The sequence below is a fragment of the Macrotis lagotis genome, chromosome 3 (genome assembly GCF_037893015.1).
Source record: "Macrotis lagotis isolate mMagLag1 chromosome 3, bilby.v1.9.chrom.fasta, whole genome shotgun sequence".
NCBI classification, from domain to species: domain Eukaryota; kingdom Metazoa; phylum Chordata; class Mammalia; order Peramelemorphia; family Peramelidae; genus Macrotis; species Macrotis lagotis.
This window is the reverse complement of record NC_133660.1, coordinates 280,369,744-280,393,564: the sequence shown is the minus strand read 5'-3', so window position 1 is coordinate 280,393,564 and position 23,821 is coordinate 280,369,744. Positions and strand designations below refer to the sequence as shown.

The window sequence follows — 23,821 nt, the reverse complement described above, 5'->3', positions numbered from 1 at the left end:
CTGTGTCTCATAGGAAGCCTGAGATGCTGGGCCTCTTGTCTCTGTGGGACATGGCCAGGCTGGTGAATATGTTCATTGTGTTTCGGTTCTTAAGGATCATCCCAAACATGAAGGTCAGTGGGTGGGGCAGGGTGTGTGTGGGGTGGTTTGTCTGCATTTTGGCTCCTCTGCCCGAAGTAACATGGGGAGCCCTGTCCGGGGCCAGGCAGACTAATGGTAGTGTCCCTGGGCTGGGCTGACTCATGGGGTATCCCTGGGTTAAGTAGACATACTGGGAGGAGCACGGACATGAAGTTGGATTGATTCTAGAAACGGGCCCTGAAGGCTCATGGGAACCCCCTCGGCTAGCCCAGCCTCGGCCTCTTGAGGGGACCCTGTCCAATTCAGCCTTCGTTCATCTTATACTTGGGGAGAGCTGTCAAGGAGGGGCGCTGCCATTAGTAGTTTTTGTGAAGGTGTCATCAGCGTCCTTTGCTGTGAATAGCAATCATTTTCATATCTCGTTTTTGGCTTCTCTATCCCCCCCCCCCCCCCATCCAACTTCTTTTGTGAGAAAGAAAAACAGTTAAGAAAGACCAGTTGCCCCAGCCCTGTCTCCCTGGGGATGCCAGGTCCCATAGTCCCAGGGCACAGAAAGCCCCTGGCCGAGGGGGACCCTCCCCTGAGGGCAGGTGGGCAGGTGCTGTGGGGGCTGCTGAACAGACAGGCCAGATCCCAAGGCCAGCAGGGCCCTCCTGCTCAGCAGCGACAGGCTCCAGCCTTCCTAGCTGTTGCAGCTCAGAGGAGGCGGCTGTGTCTCTGAAGGCAAATGGACTGGGTTCTCTTTTTTTAGCTGATGTCCTTGGTGGCCGGGACTCTCTTGGACTTGGTCAGAAACATGAGAGCCTTTGCGGGGATCCTGGTGGTGAGTCAGGCCCTTCCTGTTCCCTTGAGCTTGTCCCCTGGGTGTCCGTGACTTTGGTTGTGGAGAGGCTCCCTGGGGGCATGGGGGGGTACGTGTGGGGGATGTTTCAAAGCCGGGACAGAAACCACATCGGCTCCTTTGCAGGCTCCAAGGAAGGTCAACTGGCTGAATGGGGGAGGATCTGCCTTCCTCCAGCCTAGCCCTCTAGGACTCCTTTTGACTTTGCTCCTTTGGCAGCACTTGTTTCATTTTTAAAAAATCCAATGATGGAAGCCCACTTTGGTCTAAACACTCCCAGGTCATGGCCATTTTGGGGGGGCATTTACGACTGCCATCTCGAGATCATAGGTTCATTGTTCCAGACTGGGAAGGGACCTCAGAGACTCTTCAGACCAGTATTTACTCTTTCAAAGGAGGAAACTGAGGCCCATTTCAAGTACTTTGCCCCGGGTTACACAGAGATGAGATTTGAACCCAGATCCTGACTCCTTTCCCCACATTATAGGCATCTCAGAGATGGAGACATTTTTATACTGATGAAACAGTGGCTCCTGGTGTTGCAGTGGGTGGGCCTGGAAGAGACGGTGGGGCCAGGGGCAGCTTGGGCTCCCCCTGGCTCAGGCCTCTTTTGTCTCTCATCTGATGCCACCTGGTGGCCACTGACTGAAAGGCTCAATCAGGATGAGCAAAGTTCCCTTTCTGGAGGGACATGGGATGTCCTGGGATCCAACGTGGAGCGAAAGCTTGAGACTTTCCTCATCCCCTCCCTTCCACCACAGAGCCCAGCAGCCTTCCCTAAATCTGTGCCTCATATTTAACTCTTGGGCAGGGATAAAATCAACTGGGCAGAAAACTCATCTATTCAAGGGCTGCCCTGACTTTGGAGTCAGAAAACCTGTCCTTGGACCCTCTTAATATCCCAGGGTCTCAGTTTCCCAGTCGATAAAAAGTCAGGGTTGGAAAAGGCCCCTGTCAGCTCTGAGCCTCTGATCACTGTCCTCTTTAAAATGTATTTCTGTAAAAGCTGCCTGAAAACCCTTCTGGCGTTTTCCCATCTAGGTGGTTTACTATGTCTTTGCCATTATTGGGATCGGCCTGTTCCAAGGAGCCATTAGAGCTCCCCCAGGAAACAACAGGTTAGCCCACCATGGGGAGGGAGGGGGAGGGTTTGGGGATTTGGTGTGTGTGTGTGTGTGTGTGTGTGTGTGTGTGTGTGTGTGCGTGCGCGTGTGTGTATGTAGGGTGTGGGTATGTGTGTGTGATTTCATGTGTGTGTGAGTGTATCTGTGTGTATAGTGTGTGTTTACTGTGAGTATGTGTGTGTAGTATGTGTCTGTGTGTAGTGTGTGTATATGTAGTGTGTTATGGTGTGTGTGGGGGGTGTGGGTATGTGTGTGATTTCATGTGTGTGTGAGTGTATCTGTGTGTATAGTGTGTGTTTACTGTGAGTATGTGTGTGTAGTATGTGTCTGTGTGTAGTGTGTGTATATGTAGTGTGTTATGGTGTGTGTGGGGGGTGTGGGTATGTGTGTGATTTCATGTGTGTGTGAGTGTATCTGTGTGTATAGTGTGTGTTTACTGTGAGTATGTGTGTAGTATGTGTCTGTGTGTAGTGTGTATATGTAGTGTGTGTATGGTGTGTGTGCATGCGTGTGTGTGTGGGTGTGTGGGTATGTGTGTGTGATTTCATGTGTGTGTGAGTGTATCTGTGTGTATAGTGTGTGTTTACTGTGAGTATGTGTGTGTAGTGTGTGTCTGTGTGTAGTGTGTGTATATGTATTGTGTGTATATGGGGTGTGTGTATGTGTGTGTGTGTGTGTGTGTGTGTGTGTGTGTGTTCACCCTGGCCTCTGCACTTGTCCCTGTCCCTGGTGCTGGGCCTTTCTTGGCGCTTTCACATCCCCCTTGGCCATTTGTGGCCTCCACCGTTTTGCACTTGATCTTGGGGCTGCCTTGGGGGAGATCTTCTCCCGCCTAGGAGGTGATGGTCCAGCGTTCTGTTTCCTGCGCATGTGCTGGCTGCTGCCCTTCTGAGATGGCTTCCATTCTCATGAAGGAAACAACATGGCAAATGTGTAGTGTCATGGGAGGGAAAGGTAGTAGGAAAGCATCCTGCAGAGGGTGTAGTCCAGGGCCTGAGGACCCCCAGATCACCTGGGAGGGCTCTGGAGCAGAGCAGCCGGTTCATTCTGTCATGGAAGGGTTGACGTCCTTGGGGAAGTGAGGAGCTGGGGTGAGGCCTGACCCTTCTCTTTGAGGTACCTGACGGGCTAGCCTGTTGGCCTTGTTCCCTTTGACCCCAGAGGAGAACCAGGACCCAGGCTGGTCCAGCAGTCTGCAGTGGCCTCGGGGAGGGGAGGCGGCCTGGAGCTTGTGAAGCATTTCTGGCAGAGACGGACCTCAGGGGTCCACAAGCTCAACAATGACTTTGACAGCCCTTGAAAGGAGGCGCAGACGCTGCGAGTTAGGACTGTGATGAGTCTGTGGGCCAGGTCACACAGTCGGCAAGGACCAGGGGCAGAATTTGAATCCAGGTCTTTCTTGCTCCTGGTGATACCCCCTGAACTCCACGCTGGTCTTGGTGTTCACTGTCTGTGTTTCCTCAGCCTCGCCTATCCCAACAGCACCATGCCATGTGGTTCCTTTGAGCAGCTGGAGTACTGGCCCAATAACTTTGATGACTTTGCGGTGAGTCCCATCCCGCCCCGCCCCGTCCCCTTGTGCCCTGCCCCCCCATCCTCCTCTTCACCGCCCCTGCCACCATCTGTCCCTAGGCTGCTCTGGTCACTCTCTGGGATGTGATGGTCGTCAACAACTGGCAGGTCTTCTTGGACGCGTACACGCGGTACTCCAGCCCGTAAGTGGAGGGTTCGGGGCTTGGGGAAGAGGCAAGGGAGGGGCCACCCATGCTGCTCCCTGTTCCCCCCCTTGGTTTGAGTTCCCACTTGGCCCATTTTCTTCCTTGTCATCTTTTTAAAGAGGGAGCTTGGTGTTAGAGTTGGATTTGAACCCCATCAGAGCAGTCTGGAGGCCATATTTGGGGAAAGATGGCAAGTTGGAAGGGATCCTGAGATGGGGAAGGGGACCAGGGACTGTCAGAGTGAGCAGAAGGAAATGAGACTGGAGGAGGGGACTGTGGACCCCCCAGAGGGACCTGGGTGGGGGATTAGCTTTGTTCTGCTTAGCTCCTAACAGGGGTGGGGTGGGGTGGGGAATGATAGTCAAGAAGAGGTGTGGAAACTGGAAGAACTCTCGATCCTCAGAGCAGGTGGTGAGCTCCCTGTCTCTGGAGGTAGGGGATGGACCCAACATCCCAGAGGACCCTGCTAGCCTGGAGTCAGGACATCTAGGCTAGAATTGACTCTGCGGAGGCAGGGGCATGACTGAGGACATGGACATGCTGCCGGGTGAAGGGTGACCGGTCTGTGCTTGTGAGATTGTGGGTGGGGTCCCAGCAAGTGTGGCATCCTCTTACCCACAGGTGGTCGAAGCTTTACTTCGTGGCCTGGTGGCTGGTGTCCTCGGTCATCTGGATGAACCTCTTTGTGGCTCTGATTCTGGAGGTAGGGGCGGTGACAGCCACCTCTGATTCCCACTTCACCCTTGTTACCGATCACTCCGAGCACTCTCTTTCCTCCATGTCTGACCCTTGTAACCCACCATTACTGATTCTCAGTGTGCCTCAAGGTCCTTCTTGGGAGCATCTGTCCTGGGATTGCCTTGGAGTGGGGAGTTTCTGTGGAGGAACCCCTCCCTGGAGATAACTCACCTTAGAGAATCTCTGACAGGGCACTGAGAAGTGAAGGGACCAGCCAGGGCCTCCTCACCAGAAGATGTCCAAAACCTGGGGCAGCTCTGCCCACTGCGCTGCCCTGCTTCCCTCAGCTCTATACATTTTGCACTTTTCCTTACCACACCATGGCCCCTTAAACTCAGTACTCTGCTGGTGCTCTCCCCTTGCTATTTACTGTTTTGAACCCAATATTGGCCCCCCGTCTCCCCTTCAGTATCCCCCAAACTGCCTCGTAGTAATGATCGGGGAACAATCAAAATGGGGAATGGAGAAGAGCTGGGACAATAAAGGAATGAAAAGAAATGTTAAAAAACCCATATTTTTTCATGTGTCTATGGGCACACTTGTACATGTATGTAATGGCATGGTTTTGTGCACATGGTTTTGCATTGGCATCCAGAGCTCTGGGTTCCAATCCTGCCTCTGACATATTTGAGCTTTGTGACCCTGGGAAACCCTTTCACAGTTTCAAGTGAGTCCCTGCAGTCTGAGGCTTGGAAGAATCTTGGGGAGGGGGACAGAGGCGTGACGTATGACATGAATCTATGCTGGCTGTTGCCAGGTGGAGGATGGGGGGAGGGAAAACCCCTCACTGGGTCTTCCATCTGCTTCCTCCAAGCCCAAGCGGGAGCCTTAGGATAACACCTGGGAGAGAAGGGGAAGAAAGGGCCTCAGTTTCCTCATCTGTAATGGGGGGAGGACGGTTAGACTAGAAGACCTTTCAGTCTTTTCCAATTCCAAATGGACATCTGCAGCTCCTTTTCACCAGCCAGGGTGAAAGTCAGTAGTCCTGAAGGGCGGTGTGGGAGGATGAGTCAGACAGGAAGGCTGGTCCCTGTTCACCTTGGGTCAGGTATAGACCCCTCCTCCTTCTCTCCCCTCCTGTAGAATTTCATTCACAAGTGGGACCGCCGAGGCCAGCAGCAGCCTGTCGCCGGGGCAAGCCAGACTTCATACCAGATGACGGTGGAGCTTATGTTTAGGTAGGTGGGATGGGGACTGGGGGGGGTGGGGGCTTGTGTGTTGGCTGCCTGATCTCTTTGGAAAGCCAAGAGATCAGGCAGCCAACACACACCTGTGGGGTAGGGAGAGATGCCTTTCTTTGGGTGGTGGGCACCCAAATGGAAAGTCTCTCACCACAAACCTGGTGGGTCTCTGACCACTGAACTTACCATCTTTCTTTGCCTCTGACTCTGATCTCCTTTGGAGTCAAGAGTGCAAGGGTAGAGGAAGCTCAAGAACTAGCTTGTTCTGAGGGAAAGTGGGAATTGTCCTTCCCTTTGGCTGGCCAGGGGATCATTCAACATTTATAAAATGCCTACTATGTGCTGGGCATTGGAGAATGATCGGTCAAGGTCTCTGGGGTGGCAGAAACCCCTCTTCTAGAGCCGGCCCTCAGGGGGCTTAGCTTCCATGGGATTATTGAGTAACTCAGTCTCTCCCTGCTCATCTGCAGCCAGAGGTTCTTCTGTGGGGACCCTTGGGCCAAACTTGCCCAACAGTCTGTTGAAGAACTCTTTGGGGTTAGGAACCATCACCCTGATGTCTCTCTAGTCCCAGCCCCCAACCCAGGCCGGGATCATTTGATGATGGCTCGACTGGTTCTCCATCTTGCAGATGGCCTTGCCTTCTGGGGACCGGTGTCTATCTCTCGCTGTCTCTTCTGCAGGGATGTCTTGGAAGAGCCAACGGAAGAAGAGTTGGTGGAGAAGTTGATACAGCATCCCCACCTCCACCTCTGCAGGTGACAGAGGTGTCCCCTGCCCACGTCCTCAGCCCGGGTATGGACCTACCGGATGACCTGTGGAGGGGCGTCATGGTCTCTGATGCCTTCTGTGGGGTCTTGGGAAGGAGAAAGAGGACAGGGTTCTCTACATTAGAATTATCTTCATTTCGCAAACCACTCGCGCCCATCTGTGGAAGGAGGAATCACTGCCCTGTGCTGCTCAGACTGCTGACAACATAACGTTTGTGTGGACTTTGGCTCTGGATGCCCATTGACCAGGAGCCCCATGTCCTCTGCTGCTGGTGGGTGTCTAGGCCATTAAGATAACCCTGTTGTTTTTTACTTCTCAAGCCTTTAGGAGTGCAATGGGGGAGATGCTGCATCCATGGGTGATCTTTGACAGTGCCTTGGGGGGCTCTGGGGGGGTCCTGGGCATTTTCTATGCAGATGAACCAGATTTTTTTTTAACCTGAATGATGATGCCAGTCATGTTGTGCCTATTTTAAAACAATGGTGACTCGAGGAAAGGGCCAGTCAAAGGATGGGGACTCTGGGGACATGTTGGCGGGGGTTTCTCTCTTGGACCCTCCCATGGAAGGCTTCTTCCACATCTCTCCTTAGCTTGCTGCCATGGTAGCTGTGCTTGGGAGCTGGGCATGGCCCTGCCTGTGCTGATTAGCTACTTGGCATCCTAGATGGCAGCAGGGAATTTCATGGGGATTCCACATGGGTCAATGTGACCATGGATTGGAATTGATGCTCTTCCCTCCCCTTGCTTTCCTGCCCTACTGTGTGCTAAGTGAGATCAAATCTGATGTCAAAGTAAGTCTGATGTGTTGGTTGTGTTTTCTCGGGTGGCTCTTATGGACCCCTCCCTGTCTGTCCTGAGCCTTTTTCCTTCTTGGAAACAATCCATGGGGTTGGGAGGTGTGAGGAACCCAGAGATCCTTGGCCCCTTGGCTCCTAGGACCTGAAGGGGCAGGAGTTAAACACCTCTAGTGAAGGACTCATAGGAAAACCATTCCTTCCTTGTCCCCATGGAGCCATATCCTTTCCCCTGCTCCATTTTATTTTATTTTTTCAATGCCATGCACCCTTTCCCCAGTTTTTGACCACGTTTTTCTTCCTCCCTCCCTACCCCCATGGTAGCAAACAATCTGGACACAATCGTGGTTAAGATATTTCCATATTAGTCATATTGTGAAAGAAGAATTAGATCTAAGGGAAAAAAATCATGAGAAAGAAAAGAAAGGGAAAAGTGGTCATTATCTGCTTTGGAAACCCTCCCTCCTGCCACTCAAAAGGGGCCACCCATTCCTTCTGCCTCTTGGCAATGCCCCCTCGTCCCCAGCAAACACGCCTTTGTAACAAGGAAGAACACTTAAGGGAAATCAGTTAGTGTGGTCATTTTGTTCCCTGGTGCCTCCCATTCAGCATCCGTAGCCCCTCGCCTCCTCAGCAAAATGCAGGTGGAGGAGCCGGATGCATTTGAGTTCTTTTGGTGTCAAACCTGTTGTGCTTTTATTTCTCTGTGACCCCAGCCGTTCTCCTTTATGTGACCTGAGGAATGTTGAGTGTTGGGTAGTGGCAGCAGCAGGGAGGAAGTAGAAGAGAGGGAGGGGAGAATGATGGTGGAGGGTAGAAGGAGAAGTCATCAGGGAGCAAATCTATAAGGGAATTGAGTCATTGCTGGTATGAGGTCCCCGGCTCTTCACCTCAGCATTTGTCCACTCCTCTGCAGCAGGTGGGGGGCTTCTCGTCGTGTCAAAGGGACCACCCCCACTTTCAAACTGCTCCCTGGGGGACAGAGACTTGACATGGATTTTTAAAAAAGGATATAAAAGAGAATCAACATTCCAACATTCACCACAAATCCTAACAAACCCAATGTGGACCATGTCTCCCACCTAGAACCCTCAATGTTGAACTGCGTCCATTTTGATTAAATGGGAAAAAATAATACTCAAATGTCTGTGATTCTGTGGTCCAGTCTCCTCTGCTACTTAATTCTGGGCTCAGCTCATTGTCCATATTGTCTTTTCTAGAGGAGAGAGAGAGAGAGAGAGAGAGAGATTGGTTGACTATGTCCTTGGTGGGTGTGCTCAGTTAGAGTTTGGGCTGTTGGGCAGTGGTCCTGGGGCTGTTGGGCAGTGGTCCTGGGGTGTCCTGGCTGCTTTGGACGATGCCCTTGAAACTCCTGGAGGGTAGGGATGGTGTCCAGGCCTCTGGCATCTCCTTGTCCCTCTGGTGGCCAACCCAGCCAGACAAGCAGTCTACTTAGTGCTAACAGATGAAATGGGAAGAGGAGGCAGCTCCTTCCCTCTGAGCCCAGCAAGCCCAGTTGTGGGGAGCAGGCTGGGGCAGGGGGGTGCAACTTCTCTTTATCTTCTGCCTCAATTTTCAAAGCTGAAAATAACCTGGGGCTTTGAGTTGAAGTCCCCTTCCCCCAGAGACCCAGGATCTCTGAGCTGGAAGGGACCTGGAGGGCCTTGGGTCTAGGTCAGGTGGAGCCAGACTCCCCTCAGCAACAACATGCCAATGGCTCCCATTTATATGTCACTTTAAGGTTTACTGACCCTTTGTATGGGTCATCTGGTGCTGTATGGTTCATGAGACCTATCCTGGCTCATGTGGCTCATGTGGCTGAGACTGGATTTGAACTGCAAGCCTGGCCTTTCTCCTACTTTTTATTCCCTCCACAATTGGAAACCTTGATGTGTGATTCCTCTGCATCCTGCTCCCCACCTGGGTCCCAATATCTTTGGAGTTTTGCTGGCCTGTGTCTTGCTCTGCTTGGTCTGGGAGTCTGGGTTATTCTGACCCTCTTGGGAAACTGTAGAAATAAGAGCCTGGAGCCCTGGCAGGCTTTTTTTTTTTTTTTTTAGTTTTTGGAAGGCAACGGGGTTAAGTGACTTGGCCAAGGTCACACAGCTAGGTCATTATTAGGAGTCTGAGGTCACATTTGAATTCAGGTCCTCCTGACTCCAGGGCCTGACTGCATTTATCACCTAGCTGCCCCCCCGGTAGGTTCTAAGAGATACCTGGGACTGCACTCGACTCTCTGAGGTGGCTTCACTATCTGTGGATCAGATCTGAGCCAGTCCAAGACCATGCCATCTCTTCACCCCCACATCCAGTCTGGCCAACAGCAGCAAGGGGACCTCCAAGCCTGGAACCCTTGTCAGATCCCACTGACCACTCGGCTTCAACTCCCAGGCCAATGAAGGCATGTACAGAGTCCCAGCCTCAGATTTGGATGGGTCCATGATTTAAAAAAAAATTCTGGTAATTGGCCGTCAGAAGAATCCGGCTTCTTTTTAAAAACATGATTCTGAGAAGGAAACCCTGGTTTCACCAGACTTATTCAGGACCCAGAAAAATGTTAAAAAAAAACCCTCAAATTTTATTCAGCTACTTTCTTTTCCACATGAGGAAGTTGAAACCCAAAGGGGGTGAAATGACTTCTAAGTTCATGGTATCAGAGATGGAAGGTCCCATTGAGACAGTCTAATCCATCCATCCATCCATCCAACAGTCCTGAAATCAGGGAGATCCGAGTTCAAATCCTGCCTCAGACATTTGGGTGACTCTGGGGAAGTCATTGCCTCTGTCTGCCTCAATTTCTTCATCAATGCCATGGAGATAATAGCACCGGCTTCTCAGGGACATAATGACAATAGAAGAGAATATTTGTAAAGGGTTTTATGAACAATAAAGAGGAAGGAAGAGGTGGGCTAAGTTTCAAGTCTAAATAGACCCTAACTTCCTGTCACTAGATATGCCGGAACAATTTAAAGCTTCCCTTTGGGGACATTTCTGGGCCTTCTCTTTCTTTTTTAGGTTTTTGCAAGGCAAACAGGGTTAAGTGGCTTGCCCAAGGCCACACAGCTAGGTCATTATCAAGTGTCTGAGACTGGATTTGAACCCAGGTATTCCTGACTCCAGGGCCGGTGCTTTATCCACTGCACCACCTAGCTGCCCCCTGGGCCTTCTCTTTCAACCCCCTCTTCTGAGGAGGGAGATTGGCTTTGGGTCAGGGAGAGGAGTTTTGGGGAGCCTTTTAACTGAGATAATATGCTCCCTTTCCCAAGAGGGAAATGCCAGCCCTGGGATGGGTACCCTGAAGGGAGCTCTACTCCCTGGCTGTTGGGGAGGGAAATCTCCAGGATGATGGGGGGATGACAGTCATGGAGAGTGGGCCTAGGCTGTCCCCCTTGGTCTTCCGGAATCTCCGGTGTTCTCCAAGAACTAGAAGCAGCCTCCAGGGGTCCTGGCAGGGGTGGGTTTTTTTGAGGGCTGTGGGTCATCACAGGACCAAGGCTAGCTCCCAGGGCTGGCCTCAGGGTGGTCTGAACCTCTGTCCTTCGTTCAGCCCAGCTGTTGGCACCCAGCTGGTGGTGGTGGTCTCCGTCCTGGCTCCAGGAGGTCATTAGGAGTCTTTCATGTGGCCTGTGACCCTTCGGATGCAGCCGAGAATAATCTTCTCTTTCACCTGTATTTGGTTTCCTTCATGGATGATAATTATTGGTTCCAGTAAGAGACTAGAACAATCCCAGGCTGAAAAAATGAAAAGGGGGTTGGGGGGCATGGGAAGAAAAGCCCAAGCCACAGAACTCAGGACTGAAAGGCGGAGGTGTGTGTCTCAGACAATGGCCCTCAGATCAAAGTGGCCACCAGACGGTCCAGCCGCCCGGCAGATTGGCCTCTGTGCTTGGCCACCTTCTGGGATGTACCACCTCACTCGCTCTCTCCCTCATCAGATTTCAAGAAAATGGGGCTCTTCTGTCGGCAGGAAATTCGATCAGGGGGCCCTGGGCAGGGTGGGGATGAGCACACCTGCCAGCCGAGCTCTGCTGTTGGTGGAATGCTCAGGTTCCGGCAGCAGTTGGCTAATCCAAGGCTCGGCCAGGCCCCAGCAACACCTGTCAACCAGGTGAGCTTGTCACTTTATTGCCATCTCAAGTGGGACTGATACTGCGGGCTTGTCTTAAAGGGAAAAAAAAAAATCATGAGCAAAAGAAAGTGGCCGTGGTGAGCAAAGACTGGCATGGGGATGGAAGAGCCAGCCCAGAAGCATCTGGCTTGGGATTGTGGTTGGGCGGTGGCTGAGGATGGATTCAGGAGAGGCAGGGGTCTCTGATGATGCCTTGTTCCTCCCATCCTGAATAGGCCCTGCTACCTCTCTGAAAAAGGAGACCTCTGACATGCTCTGTTCTAAAACCCCTGAGACCCAGCATTCTGTGTTCTTTGGGCTAAGATTCCTCCCCAGCTTTGATATTCTCTGTTCCAAGGCTCCTTCTGGCTCTGACATTCTCTTTCTAAGATCCCTTCCCATCTCTGACATTCTCTGTTCTAGGGTCCCTTCCCATCTCTGATATTCTCTGCTCCAAGGGCCCTTCTAGTTTTGATGTTCTTTGTTCTAAGGTCCCTTCCCATCTCTGACATTCTCTGCTCCAAGGCTCCTTCCCAGAGCTGACATTCTTTGTCAGAGGCCCGGAGTCCTTCTTTCATGTTGGCCCTGGAGACACAAGCCAGGCCCTGGGCTCTCCGGACAGGCCCGCTGTCCTGTGTCTCCCACTGCATCCTGGGGGGAGACGTTCTGCCCCTTGGGGGGGCCTGGGGTTGGAGCTCCGAGACTCTTCAGTGTGTTGAGGGTGCCTGCATTGTTGAATTCAACTTTGCTGCCCAAGGTGACCACTGAGGCTCACCCCCCCCATCCACAGACACCCAAACACAGAGGCAAGGCAGCAGGTGCTGAGTGCCTTGGAAAGTCATTTTCTGTGTATTGTTTTCTAGGAACAGGGCCTGACAATAGAGGAAGGGCTTAAGAAATGACTATGGAAAGATTGGTCATAGGGAATGATTTCTGCCATGATAAGAGAGACATTCTTAGGGAGACAAATTTGACTCCAGTTACGGAACTGAAGAAGGCAGCAAATTGCCCTTTTGTTAACATTGTAAGTCATAGATGAAAAGACCTATAAGGATAGCTTGAGATGGGAGACAGTGAGGTGTGGGGGGACCATTGGCTCTGAAGCCAGCCTGGGGGAAACCTTCCTCTGATACTTCTTACTTGCATGACCTTTCCTCCCTGTGCCTCAGTTTCCTTCCTTACAAGAAGGACTTTGTTCTCAGTGACTTCTGAGGTCCTCTATGCTCTTTGAATGGGTTGTCCTACTGTTATTCCAAACTATTCACTGAATGATGCTGTCCGCGCTCTGGCCACTTGTGACATTTGACTCAACAACGCTCCCCAAAGTCCCATTATCTAACAGTTTCTCTGCTCCCGTGTCTGGTAGGATCCTGGGGGAAAGGCCAGGGCCCATGGAGAGAAGGCCCTTATCTTTTGATTCCCCTGACCCCCTCTGCCCCTCATTGTCCCACAATTGGGGCCCACCTTGGGCTTAGGGAATGGCCACCTGGTGGTCTGGAGGCTTACATGCAAACCTTGGCAGGAACATACCCAACAATGGCTGTTTTCAGTGACTCATCAGTTGTTGTCTTTGGCAGCCAATAGCCAAGATGGTGCCTTTGGGTGAGGGGTGGGTGGAAGAGCTTGGGGGATGGCTTCTGGTCATATGGATGGCTTTGCCCACCAGCTGAAGGATTTTGCTGTGTGGGCACCATTTTACCACCAACATTTCTCAAATGAAGTCATTTATTCTTGGTGATGTGGACAGTTATGGACCAGCCTGGGGACTTGCAGAGAGAGCTTGAATACCTTCATCTTCCTCAACCCCCTTCCAGTGGGTTTCCAAGTCTTCCCTATACAGCTTCTTTGCCTTCTCTCTGGGATTGCTCCTTTCCTTTCCACTTAGCAGAAAACAGCCTTCTTGGTGGTTTTCCTATATCTAGTCCTTTCTAATCCAGGGGTTGATGACTTTGCTTCTTAAACATTTGGATCACTCCATTTCCATGGATTTGCTTTTCTATGGGATGCACTGTCTATATTTTATGCAGGTCAAAACATATTTCTGAGGAGGGCTTCCCCTACCAGTCAAGAGTCCATGCTTAAATCATCTACCAGTTATCTTTCTTCACAAATTTGTGTGTCATCCTTGCACAGAGGCCACGCTAATCTTCTCTGTATCATTCCAATTTTAGTATATGTGCTGCCAAAGTGAGCACCAAAGTTATCTTTCTACTCTTTGGGTCTGACCAAGTCATTCCCCTGCTTAATGAACTTTCCCTTAATTGTTTCCAGGAAAGAATACACATTCTTCAGCTTGACTTTGAGATAGCTCCACAACCCAGCTTCTCTCCCTTCACAGATAGTGTGGAGGGAAACCACATTGTTGACTCTTTTTAAAATTAATCACAAATTGAGGACAGGAGTGTTGTGGGACACTGGGAAGGACCCCCTGGCTCTGGAGTAAGGACCTCAGTACTTGGATATTTATTAATTGTTTTATTTTGGGCAAGTATTTTTATCCCTGCATTGATCTAGTGAGAGACAGTATGGGAGAGCTGATAGGGTCTTGGACCTGGACTCAGGTGACCTGAATTTTTGCTTCCTTTGTAGAGCCTACTGACTAAATGGTCCTGGATCAGTCACCCTCTGTTCCTTCATATGCAAAATAGGGATAATTATTTCTTTAGCACCAAATCACAGATACATATGCTTGTATATAGACATATGTATGGGTGTATATTAGGTACACACACACACACACACACACACACACACACACAAACATTTATGTATATGAACTCCAGGGGTAGAAGGGACCACAGAGGCCATCAAATCTCATCCTACAGTTTAAGAAACTGAGACTCAGGAAGATTTGGCCTCTTGTTCTAATATTCTGGGACAATTTTCTTTAATGATGCCTAGAAAATGATATCCAGAAAATGATTTTTTTTATCTTAGATTTAATAGATAGATCTTTCTATAATACTTACATTATCTCTCCTTGATCTGTTTTCCAGGTCAACTTTTTTTGATATGCAATAGTGTTTTAGAGAAGACCTTTTATTTGCTTACCTTTTGCTATCTCTCTTCCCCAACTCCACCTCATTTGTATTTGTCCTCACATTCCTGGTAGTAAATTTGAGATAATCTGTACCCATATGACCTTTGGGAAACTTGTCTTTGAAATCTGATTATGGGGATCATGGGCTAGTGTGTGTATGTGTGTGTGTGTGTGTGTATGTGTGTGTGTGTGTGTGTGTGTGTGTTTGTGTGTGTGTGTGTTAATGTAAGGTTTGTTAGACTTTCCTTCTGACCCATGAGAGGACTGAGGGAGTCACACATATCATGTAATAATATAAACTTTAACCCTTGATTAATTGCTTCTGATTGTTCCTGTATGTTTATCTTTTTATGGGTTTTTCTGATTCCCAAGTTTTCACTTCAAAGTTTCTCTGCAGTTTGGGGGGAAGAAGGGAAGTTTCCTTGAGCTGAAGTTTCAAGAAAGATGAGAATATGAAAAGCAGAGGTGAGGATGGTTTTCAGTTGAGGAACTGACCAAGTATTTTGAATTTTCTGATTTAGCTATATCACTTTCATTACTTGTTGTTACAAGGGAAGAACTGGTTCATATATAAACTCATGGGGGCTGTAGTCATCCCCTCCTGTTGAGTGTACAGAACTATTAAGAGAAGGATGATAAATTTAGGAGATGAATGAGGGATAGTAGGTTGAGAGAGGAAACTACAAATGTAGGAGACTGGTGAAGCCATTGCCAGTGAGTCCTTGAGGCTGAGATCAAATATTCTGGTAATGAGCACTGCAAATTAGCGGTGGGATTTCCATCCTGCAAAGTTTCCAGTGGGAAAGGATAGTTCCCATAGGCCTTCACAGTTTAAGTCTGGGAAATGTCGGTCTTCTCCATGGTCCTTTGCTAAGAGATCAAGTTTTCAATCAGTTGACCAATCAACAAGCTTTGATGAAGCTTCCAGATCCTAATTCCACAATGCATTTCAGACTTGAGGGATAGTTTGTACAAAATCTCAGGTCATGGAATTCCCTTCATTTCATAAGATTTCAGGAGGAGAAGTTTAGAATTTAAAGGGGTCTTACTCTCAACTCTTCCTTTTAGAGAAGGAAGTAGGCCCAGGGAGACCAAATGACTTATAGTTCAGGAAACATTTATGAAGAGCCAGTCATTGTGCAAGGGACTGAGGAAAAGAAAATAAGACAAAATACTCTCTCCCCTCAAGGAACTTCCATTCTACTGGAAGAGTCCAATGGAGGATGTCAAGATTGGAAATTCCTACTAATGAAATTTAGTTGGTAAGCTTGGTTTTGATGGAGAATAAAAAGGGGAAGAATGTGACATATGGCTAGAATACATTCTTATTGATGAACTATATACTATGTTGAGTAATCTTGTTCTTGAAACATGTTAAGACAAAAAAAAAAGAAAAAATTATGTTCCATTTAGTAGCAGAACAAGGTGGGTATTGGAGGGGGATAGCCCATGTCTGCTGACCTTAAAAAGGCAAGAATCTGGGGAAGGAAGGGAAAAAAAAGAAGGAAAAAGGAAGAAAGGAAGGATGGAAAATTTCTATGCTGCTATGTGTATGTATGCACAAGGATGTGAAGTTATATGTTCATATGTGAGCATGTGTGTATGGATTGGCAATGCACCATGCTCTCCACTCCCACAGTTTTCTCTGACCTTGTCAGGCTTTTCCTTTTCTCTCTCCAGCCATATCCAGAAATCCTGGGCATACATCTTGTTTACTCTGTAGGGCAGTTGGCCCTTCGCTGGACTGTGTGTGTCTATAAACACCAACGGTGTCCCTGCCCCTTGACATGAGCATTGACATTGATCTGTGCTCATTCAGAAAGATCAAACATTTGTTGGCAGGTCCCCAGGTCCCAGAGGAGATGGAGTTCACATCAGGTAGATGACTGGGGCTGACATGAAGGCTTTTAAAGATTTCCACTGAAATTGAGGAAGTTGAGGGTCAGCAAGGATGGGGAGTAACTCACTTCCTCACCTTCATAGCTGGTGATGGACCTGTCTTCCTCTGAGTACCAGTTTCATCCTGATGCATAACAATGCTAGCTCATAAAATAATGCATTTTTATTATCCTTTACAATTCAATTAAACATTTCTTAAATATCTTAGTGTCTAGTAAAGGAGCTGGCATATAGTTAATACTCAAAAAATGTTTGTTGACTGATTTTCAGAGTGAGAGTTCCATGATTTATTGGATAGAGAACTGGTCCTGGAGCCAGGAAGATCTGACAGGTGAAGCCTGACTTCTGACTTGCTGGGTTTTAACCTTTCAACGTTTTAAGAAATCTTCTAAGGTTATAGGTTACAAATCTCCTATGAGATCCTTGATAAATTAAAAGTTTAAATTAAAATAAAAAATGGAATTGGAATGTTAGAGCCAAAAAAAGGGAAAGGGAGAGAGAAGAAATAAAAGTTATTGAATAAAGAATGGGAAAGGGAACTAACAATTTGACACAGTAGATATAAAACCTTGCCCAAAGAATAAATTACTATGAATTATAATATACCAAATAGAAGATAATTGTTCCATGAGATAAATGGAAATATTAAAAAATGACAAACTAAAAAAATAGAATGTTAAGATATAGCAAAAAACAACTGATCTTGAAAAATCTTTGAAGAGAAACACTTTAAGAATACCTGAAAGCCAGGATTAAAAAAAAAAAAAGAACCTAGTCAATATATTTCAAAAAATCCTAAAAGAAAATTGTCCAGATCTTTTAGAATTAGAGGGTAAAGTGAAAATGGAATTGACCCTCACTTCCTGAAAGAAACACTAATTTGAAAATTCCCAGGAACTTTATAACCCAAATCCAGAATTTCTAAGGCAAAGAAAAAGTACTGCAAGCATCGAGAAAGAAAGAATAGAGGAACAACAGTCAGGATCACACATGTTTTAGCAGCCATCACTATAAATGAATGGAAAGACTGGAATATGAGATTTTAGAAGGTCAAAAATATAACCTACAATCATTCCTTAGCCCAGGGCCAGACACATCATAGGTGCTTCTTGAATGATAATTTATTGATTGACCAAGAATAACTTACTTAGTGAATCTGAATATAATCCTGCAAGGGGGAAAAATGGATATTTGATGAAATGGAAAACTTCCAAGCTTTCTTAGTAAGAAGACCAGAACTTTTTTGTAACTTTGAAGTACAAATTTCAGAGTCTAGAGAAACATGTAAAGCTAAACACATGTGAACCCCAAAGTGACGAAACAAGAATAAGCTATTCTAATATGGGGAGATAATACATGTGACTCCACAAGATTCTATCATCATCATGGGTCATAGAAGGAGTTTAATGAGAGGGTCTGGGAGTGTTTTTGTTATGTCTTGATTATCTTAAAGAAGAATAGAAAGAACAAAAATAGAAAAGAACAAAAAAGAGAAAAATGGGAAAAATCATCTCACAGAATCAGGATGTGGAAATAGAAGCCTATACATACAAGGAGGAAGGGGTTGTGGGAGTGGATGACAGTTGAACCTAATTCTCATTATAGTAAATCAAAATTTCTTCTAAGAAAAAATTGATCAAAGGAGGGTAAAATACACACATAAATAGTTGAATATATATAATTACATTTCACTAAACAGGACACACAGAATAGAAAAAAAGAGAAGAGAGAAGAGAATAAGAAGCAGGGTATGTTAAGAAGGGGATTAATAAAGCACACTTACCTAAGGATGTACAAAATTTTATAGCAGCTTTTTGAAGTGGCAAAGGAGTAAAAGTAAAAAATTGGGGAATGGTATAAATGTGCTTTAATGGAATACTAATGATGAAGGGGGAAAAATTGATGAAGGAGATGATTTCAGAGAAACCTGGGGAAACTTGTATGGACTGATGCAGAGGGAAGTGAGTAGATGCAGGAAAAAAAAAATTTATACAGTGAAAACAATATGATAAAGATAAACAACCTTGAAAGAATTAGGAAATCAATGATTTGCTGTGATTCCAGAGGACTAATGAAGACATATTACCTACCTCTTGATAGAGAGGTGAAGGATTCAAAGTGCACCCCAAGACATATTTTTCTTTTGTGGACATAGACTAAGGAATTTGTTTTGCTTGATTAAAAGTTTGAAACAAGTTCTTTTTTTTTTTTTCTCATATGAGAGAGCTCAGAGAAAGAGAAGACAAATTTTGGCTAATTGAAAACAAAATTTATTTTAAAAATAAATCGCAGATTTGGACAAAGAAAAAAAAACAAACATAAAAATCAATAAGGCAAATAAGCAAAGTAAACCAGAGGTCTTAACATAAGCAAGCAAATTTGACCTCAGAGGTATCATTGATATTTGGTGGAGTGAATATCCATTCCTGGAATGTGGCTTTCAAAGTGCAACCATTTTCCAGAAGAATCAGACTAGGGAAAAGACAGTGGGGAAGGAGGAGGGGACAGAGAAGCCTTGTGTTAGAAAAGGCCAGTAGGATTGACCAACAAACTAAAGATATAAAACCTGAATATATCAGATATAAAACTAGAGATATAAAAACCAAAACTGCAATGGTCCCTGTCCACAGAACTTACATTCTTTTGAAATTGTTAAAGTGAAGGATGAGTTGAATATGTTGAAGAAAGTCTTTTCTTCCTTTGCTTTTTTGACTACTGTGAAAAAGAGGAGGATCCAAGAAGAGCTAGGACCAGTGGCCATGGAAGATGAGACACTATGGCTGGAGGATTCTAAAACAGCTGCTCATTTATCTTGGCTCTATTCTATAAACTGCCAAGTGGAAATCATTTTTGGATTGAAAAGTTCTGAAACTAAAGGTCTAAGAGAAAGATGATGAGCAGACTTCTGACTTCTCCAGGAACTTATCTCTGTTTTTCTCTTATCTTCTATCTTCCTCTATTTTCTGGCCACAAAGACGGCCATACTTCTTCCCTCATCCTTAAAAGAGCCTCCCTTGAGCATACCACCTCCACTTGCCATTGTTGTAGATTCTGTCTTGGTTGACTAGACTCCTTAAGAAGCCCTTTCTGCACTTGATTCCTCTGATTTCTTTTCTAGAGAGAAAAGAACCTAAACCCTCTGCAAACTGGTTTTTTACTACATCATTCAGCAGCCCAGTGCAAATGTGATGACCTTTTCTCAGCCCTTATCTTTCTTGGCCTTGGAAGCATTCTCCAAGGTGATCTATTGATCACCTCCTTCTGGACATACTCTCCTCTCTGGGCTTTTTTGTGATTCTGTTCTCTCCTTTTTTCTCTTCTTTTGTGTCTTAATGGTCCTTCCCAGTCATCTGGGCCACATGTTCTTGGTGTCCCCAAGGCTCTATCCTGGGCCCTTTTCTCTTTTCCTTCTAAATTATTTCACTTGCTGATTTCCTCAACTCCTGTGGATTCTATGTAGATGATTCCCAGATCCAACTACCCAACTCTAGTCTTTCTCTTGAGCACTAGTCCCATGTCATCAATTGATTTTTAGACATCTTGGACTGGATGTCTCATAGACCTCTCAAACATAGGGCATTGGAAATGGTGCTCATTATCTATTTCCTCCCAAACTCTCTCTCCTTCCCAATTTTCCTATCACTGTCAAAGGCACCACCAGCTTTCTACTCACTCAGACTCAGCATTTTCAAGCCATCCTTGCTCTCACTCACCTCATGCATCTAATGTATTCCCAAACCTTTCATTCATATCTTCATAGCAAGTCTTGTTTTCATCCTCTACATCCCACAGCCACAACCATCATCCAGACCCTTGACACACCATCACCTCTCCTAACCAGTCTCCTGTATCAAGTCACTCTCTCCCAAACCATCGTCTAGCTAGCTGACAAGGTGACTTTTCTTTTTTAAAAAAAATTTCTAAATTTATTTGTTTTCATCCATATGCACATGTGTATTTAAATTTTTTTTTATTTTAGGCAGTGGGGTGAAGTGACTTGTCCAAGGTCACACAGCTAGGCAATTATGAAGCATCTGGGGTCAGATTTGAACTCAGGTCCTCCTGACTCCAGAGTGCTCTATCCACTATGCCACCTAGCTGCCCTCCATGTACATTTTTAAGTTAAAAAATTTCCTTCACCTTCCCCTCCCCCTTCCCTCAGCAGCAAATGGTCAGGTACATACATATTTTGTATAAACATGTTTACAGATTAGTCATTTTTGGTATGAGGAATTACTATTAAGGGAGAGAGATACATAAGAGACAATTTTTATAAAGTGGTCATCAGATTCTGAAGGGTTGGGTTTCCTTTCTTTTTTTTTGTTTTATTTTGATTTTTTTTCTTTCTTTAGATGGGAATAACATTGTCCATAGGCAGTCTAATAGGGTTGTCTTAGCTCTCTGAACTGCTGAAAGGAGCTGCTTCCTTTAAGGCTGATCATCTGGAGGGCAGCTAGGTGGTGCAGTAGATAGAGCACTAGCCCTGGAGTCAGGAGGACCTGAGTTCAAATCTGACCCCAGATGCTTCATAATTGCCTAGCGGTGTGATCTTGGGCAAGTCACTTAACCTCATTGCCATAAAAACAAACAAACAAACAAAATAAATAAATAAATAGATGACCAAATAAATAAATAAATGAAAGAAAGAAAGAAAGAAAAATTGATTATCTCACAATGTTGTTGTTAATGTGTACACTGTTCTGTTGATTCTGCTCCTTTCACTCAGCATCAGATACTGCAAGTCATTCCATGCTTCTCCAGAGTCCAACCATTTATGGTTCCATAGTATTCATGTACTATAACTTGTTTAGCCTTTTCCCAATGGATGGGCATCCCCTCAACTTCCAATTCTTTGCCCCTACAAAAAAGAGCTGCTATGAATATTTTGGAACATGTGGGACTTTTCCCATTTTTTTTATAATTTCTTCTGGATATAGACCTAGAATTGGAATTGCTGGGTCAAAGGGTATGAACAGTTTTATTGCTCTTTGGACACAGTTCCCTATTGCTCTCCAGAAAGGTTGGATCCCTTCACAACTCCACCAGCAATGCATCAGTGTCCCAATCCTCCCACAACCTTCCAACATTGATCATTTTCCCTTTTTCTCATCTTGGCTAATCTGATAGATATGAGGTGATCCCTCATTGTTGTTTCAGTATGCATTTCTTTAATTAATAATAATTTGGGATTTTTTTATATGATTATATATAGCTTTAATTTCTTCATTTAAAAATTGTCTATTCCATATCCTTTGACCATTTATCAATTGAGGAATGACTTGTTACCTTACAAATTTTTGCAATTCTCTATATATTTTAGAAATGAGACTTATCAGAACTCCTAGTTGTGAAGATTATTTCCCAGCTTTCTGTTTTTCCTTCTAATTTTGACAGCATTGATTTTATAAGTGCTAAATCTTTTTAATTTAATATAGTCAAAATAATTCATTTTTCAGTTTATAATGTGCTCTCTTTCTTGTTTGGTCATAAATTTATCCCCTTTCCATAGATCTGATAGAGTATTTTTTGATCTATTAATTTATCTATGATGTCATCCTTCATGTCTAAATCCTGTGGTGACTTTCCTTAAGTGTGGGTCTGACCATGTTACTCCTTTGCTCAGTTAGCTCCAATGACTTCTTATAACTTCTATGTTCAAATATAAAGTCTTTGGTTTGGTATCTAAAACTCTTGATAATCTGTCTCCTTCCAACTCTTTCCCTACACAATGACTGTACAATCTTACAACTCTGATCCTAGCTCTTCAAACATATACTCTTATCTCCCATCTCCATGAGCCATTCTTCATGTTAAGAATGTTCAGATGTCTCTCCTCTACTTTTTAGCTTTCCTGAATTCCTTTAAGGCTCAGTTCAAATCTTCCCTTTACTCAGAAAGTTACCACCTGAACCTGCAACTGAAGACCCAGAAAGGAAGGTTCTGTGTACTCAAGTCCTGAACCCTTTCCCATGGTTCAATATCAGGAGTTAATGTGACTTAATCAGTGGAAATGACCTTAAATAAGAGACCTGACCATCTGCTTTGCTGTTGCCTCCTAAAGACCATGGGACTCTTCCATCTGATGCGTAGCTGAAATGTTCCCTATGTAATTTCTTCCCATTAGAAGGGGAGGCCCTTGAAGGCAGGCATTGCCTTATTTTCTAGTTCTATCCTGGTTTGTACATGATACATTCTTAATAAATATTTCATTCATTCATTCATTCATTCATTCGTTTTTTCTTTCTTTGGACTGTAATTTAGTCCCAGACTCAGGAGGTTAAAAGACAGGTCAGTTATCTGATTCCAGCTTAGCTGACTTTCTGTGCTGTATTTGAAGAGAACCTCAGGGTTCTCAAAACCTTTTGAAATCAGTACTCCCCAAATCTCTTTTGGGTGAAAAAAAAGTCATACATAGCTAAGACTCTAGGATTGTCAGATTTCTTATGAAGAGAAAAATGGCTAAAGATTTTCCCCTAACACTAATGCATTGTTGGTGGAGCTGTGAACCCATTCAACCTTTCTGGAGAGCAATTTGGAATTATGCCCAAAGGGCAATAAAAATGTGAATCCCCTTTGATCCAGCAATACAACTACTGGGTCTGTAGCCTGAAGAGATCATGAAAAAGGGTAAAAACATCACTTGTACAAAAATATTCACAGCACCTTTGTGGTGGCAAAGAATTGGAAATTGAGTGAATGTCCATCAGTTGGGGAATGGCTTAGAAAACTGTGGTCTATGTATGTCATGGAACACTATGGTTCTACTAGAAACCAGGAGGGACAGGAATTCAGGGAAACCTGAAAGGATTTAAATGAACTGATACTGAGTGAGATGAGAAGAACCAGAAAAAACATTGTCCACCTTAATAGCAACATGGGGTGATGATCAATCTTAATGGACTTGCTCATTTCCTCAATGCAATAATCAGCGACAATTTTAGGGTATCTGTGATGGAGAATGTCATCTGTATACAGAGAAAGAATTGTGGAGTTTAAACAAAGACCAAAGACTATTACCTTTAATCAAAAAAAAGTTATCTTATTATGTAATTTTGCTGTCTCTTATACTTTATGTTTCTTCCTTAAGGATCTGATTTCTCTCTCATCACATTCAACTTAGATCAATGTACAACATGGAAACACTAGCAGACTGCCTTCTGTGGGGGGTGGGGGGAGGGAAGAGAGATTGGGGGAAAATTGTAAAACTCAATAAAAATAAAAATAATAATAAAAAAGATTTCTCCCCAGTCATGGATTAGGAAGACAAAGGACCCGTATCTCTCACTAAAACAACTGAAGTCTCAGCTAAGAAAGAAATAGTAGAGGCCATTCTCCCCTTTAGGGTAAGAGTGAGCATCTTGACTGAGTACTCCAATGGAAGACAGAAGTTATGGAGCAAAAGAGACAGAAAATTGTGTTTAAAGATCAGCAAACAGATAGGTGTGGAGGATGTCTAGAGTAGGTGGGGGGGGGAATACATAATGGTTTTGGAAATACAGGCTTTATTAAGTTATAAAGGTGTTTAA

At 45.5% G+C, this 23,821-nt stretch overlaps 1 protein-coding gene and 1 non-coding gene across 2 annotated transcripts in view; one reads left to right on the top strand and one right to left on the bottom strand.

Moving 5' to 3' along the window:
• Positions 1 to 8,541, top strand: part of TPCN2 (two pore segment channel 2) — a 29,425-nt gene extending 20,884 nt beyond the window's left edge. The window contains exons 18-25 of the mRNA XM_074230880.1: positions 14 to 113; positions 833 to 904; positions 1,964 to 2,040; positions 3,511 to 3,592; positions 3,679 to 3,761; positions 4,386 to 4,467; positions 5,586 to 5,680; positions 6,367 to 8,541. Coding sequence (XP_074086981.1) covers positions 14 to 113; positions 833 to 904; positions 1,964 to 2,040; positions 3,511 to 3,592; positions 3,679 to 3,761; positions 4,386 to 4,467; positions 5,586 to 5,680; positions 6,367 to 6,445 — 670 coding nt within the window. The 3' untranslated portion in view covers positions 6,446 to 8,541. The remainder of the gene's footprint in view (positions 1 to 13; positions 114 to 832; positions 905 to 1,963; positions 2,041 to 3,510; positions 3,593 to 3,678; positions 3,762 to 4,385; positions 4,468 to 5,585; positions 5,681 to 6,366) is intronic.
• Positions 8,542 to 13,444: 4,903 nt separating this feature from the next.
• Positions 13,445 to 13,551, bottom strand: LOC141519830 (U6 spliceosomal RNA). Its single transcript, XR_012477461.1, has one exon. It is a non-coding gene; the product is annotated as a U6 spliceosomal RNA (small nuclear RNA).
• Positions 13,552 to 23,821: the final 10,270 nt, after the last annotated feature.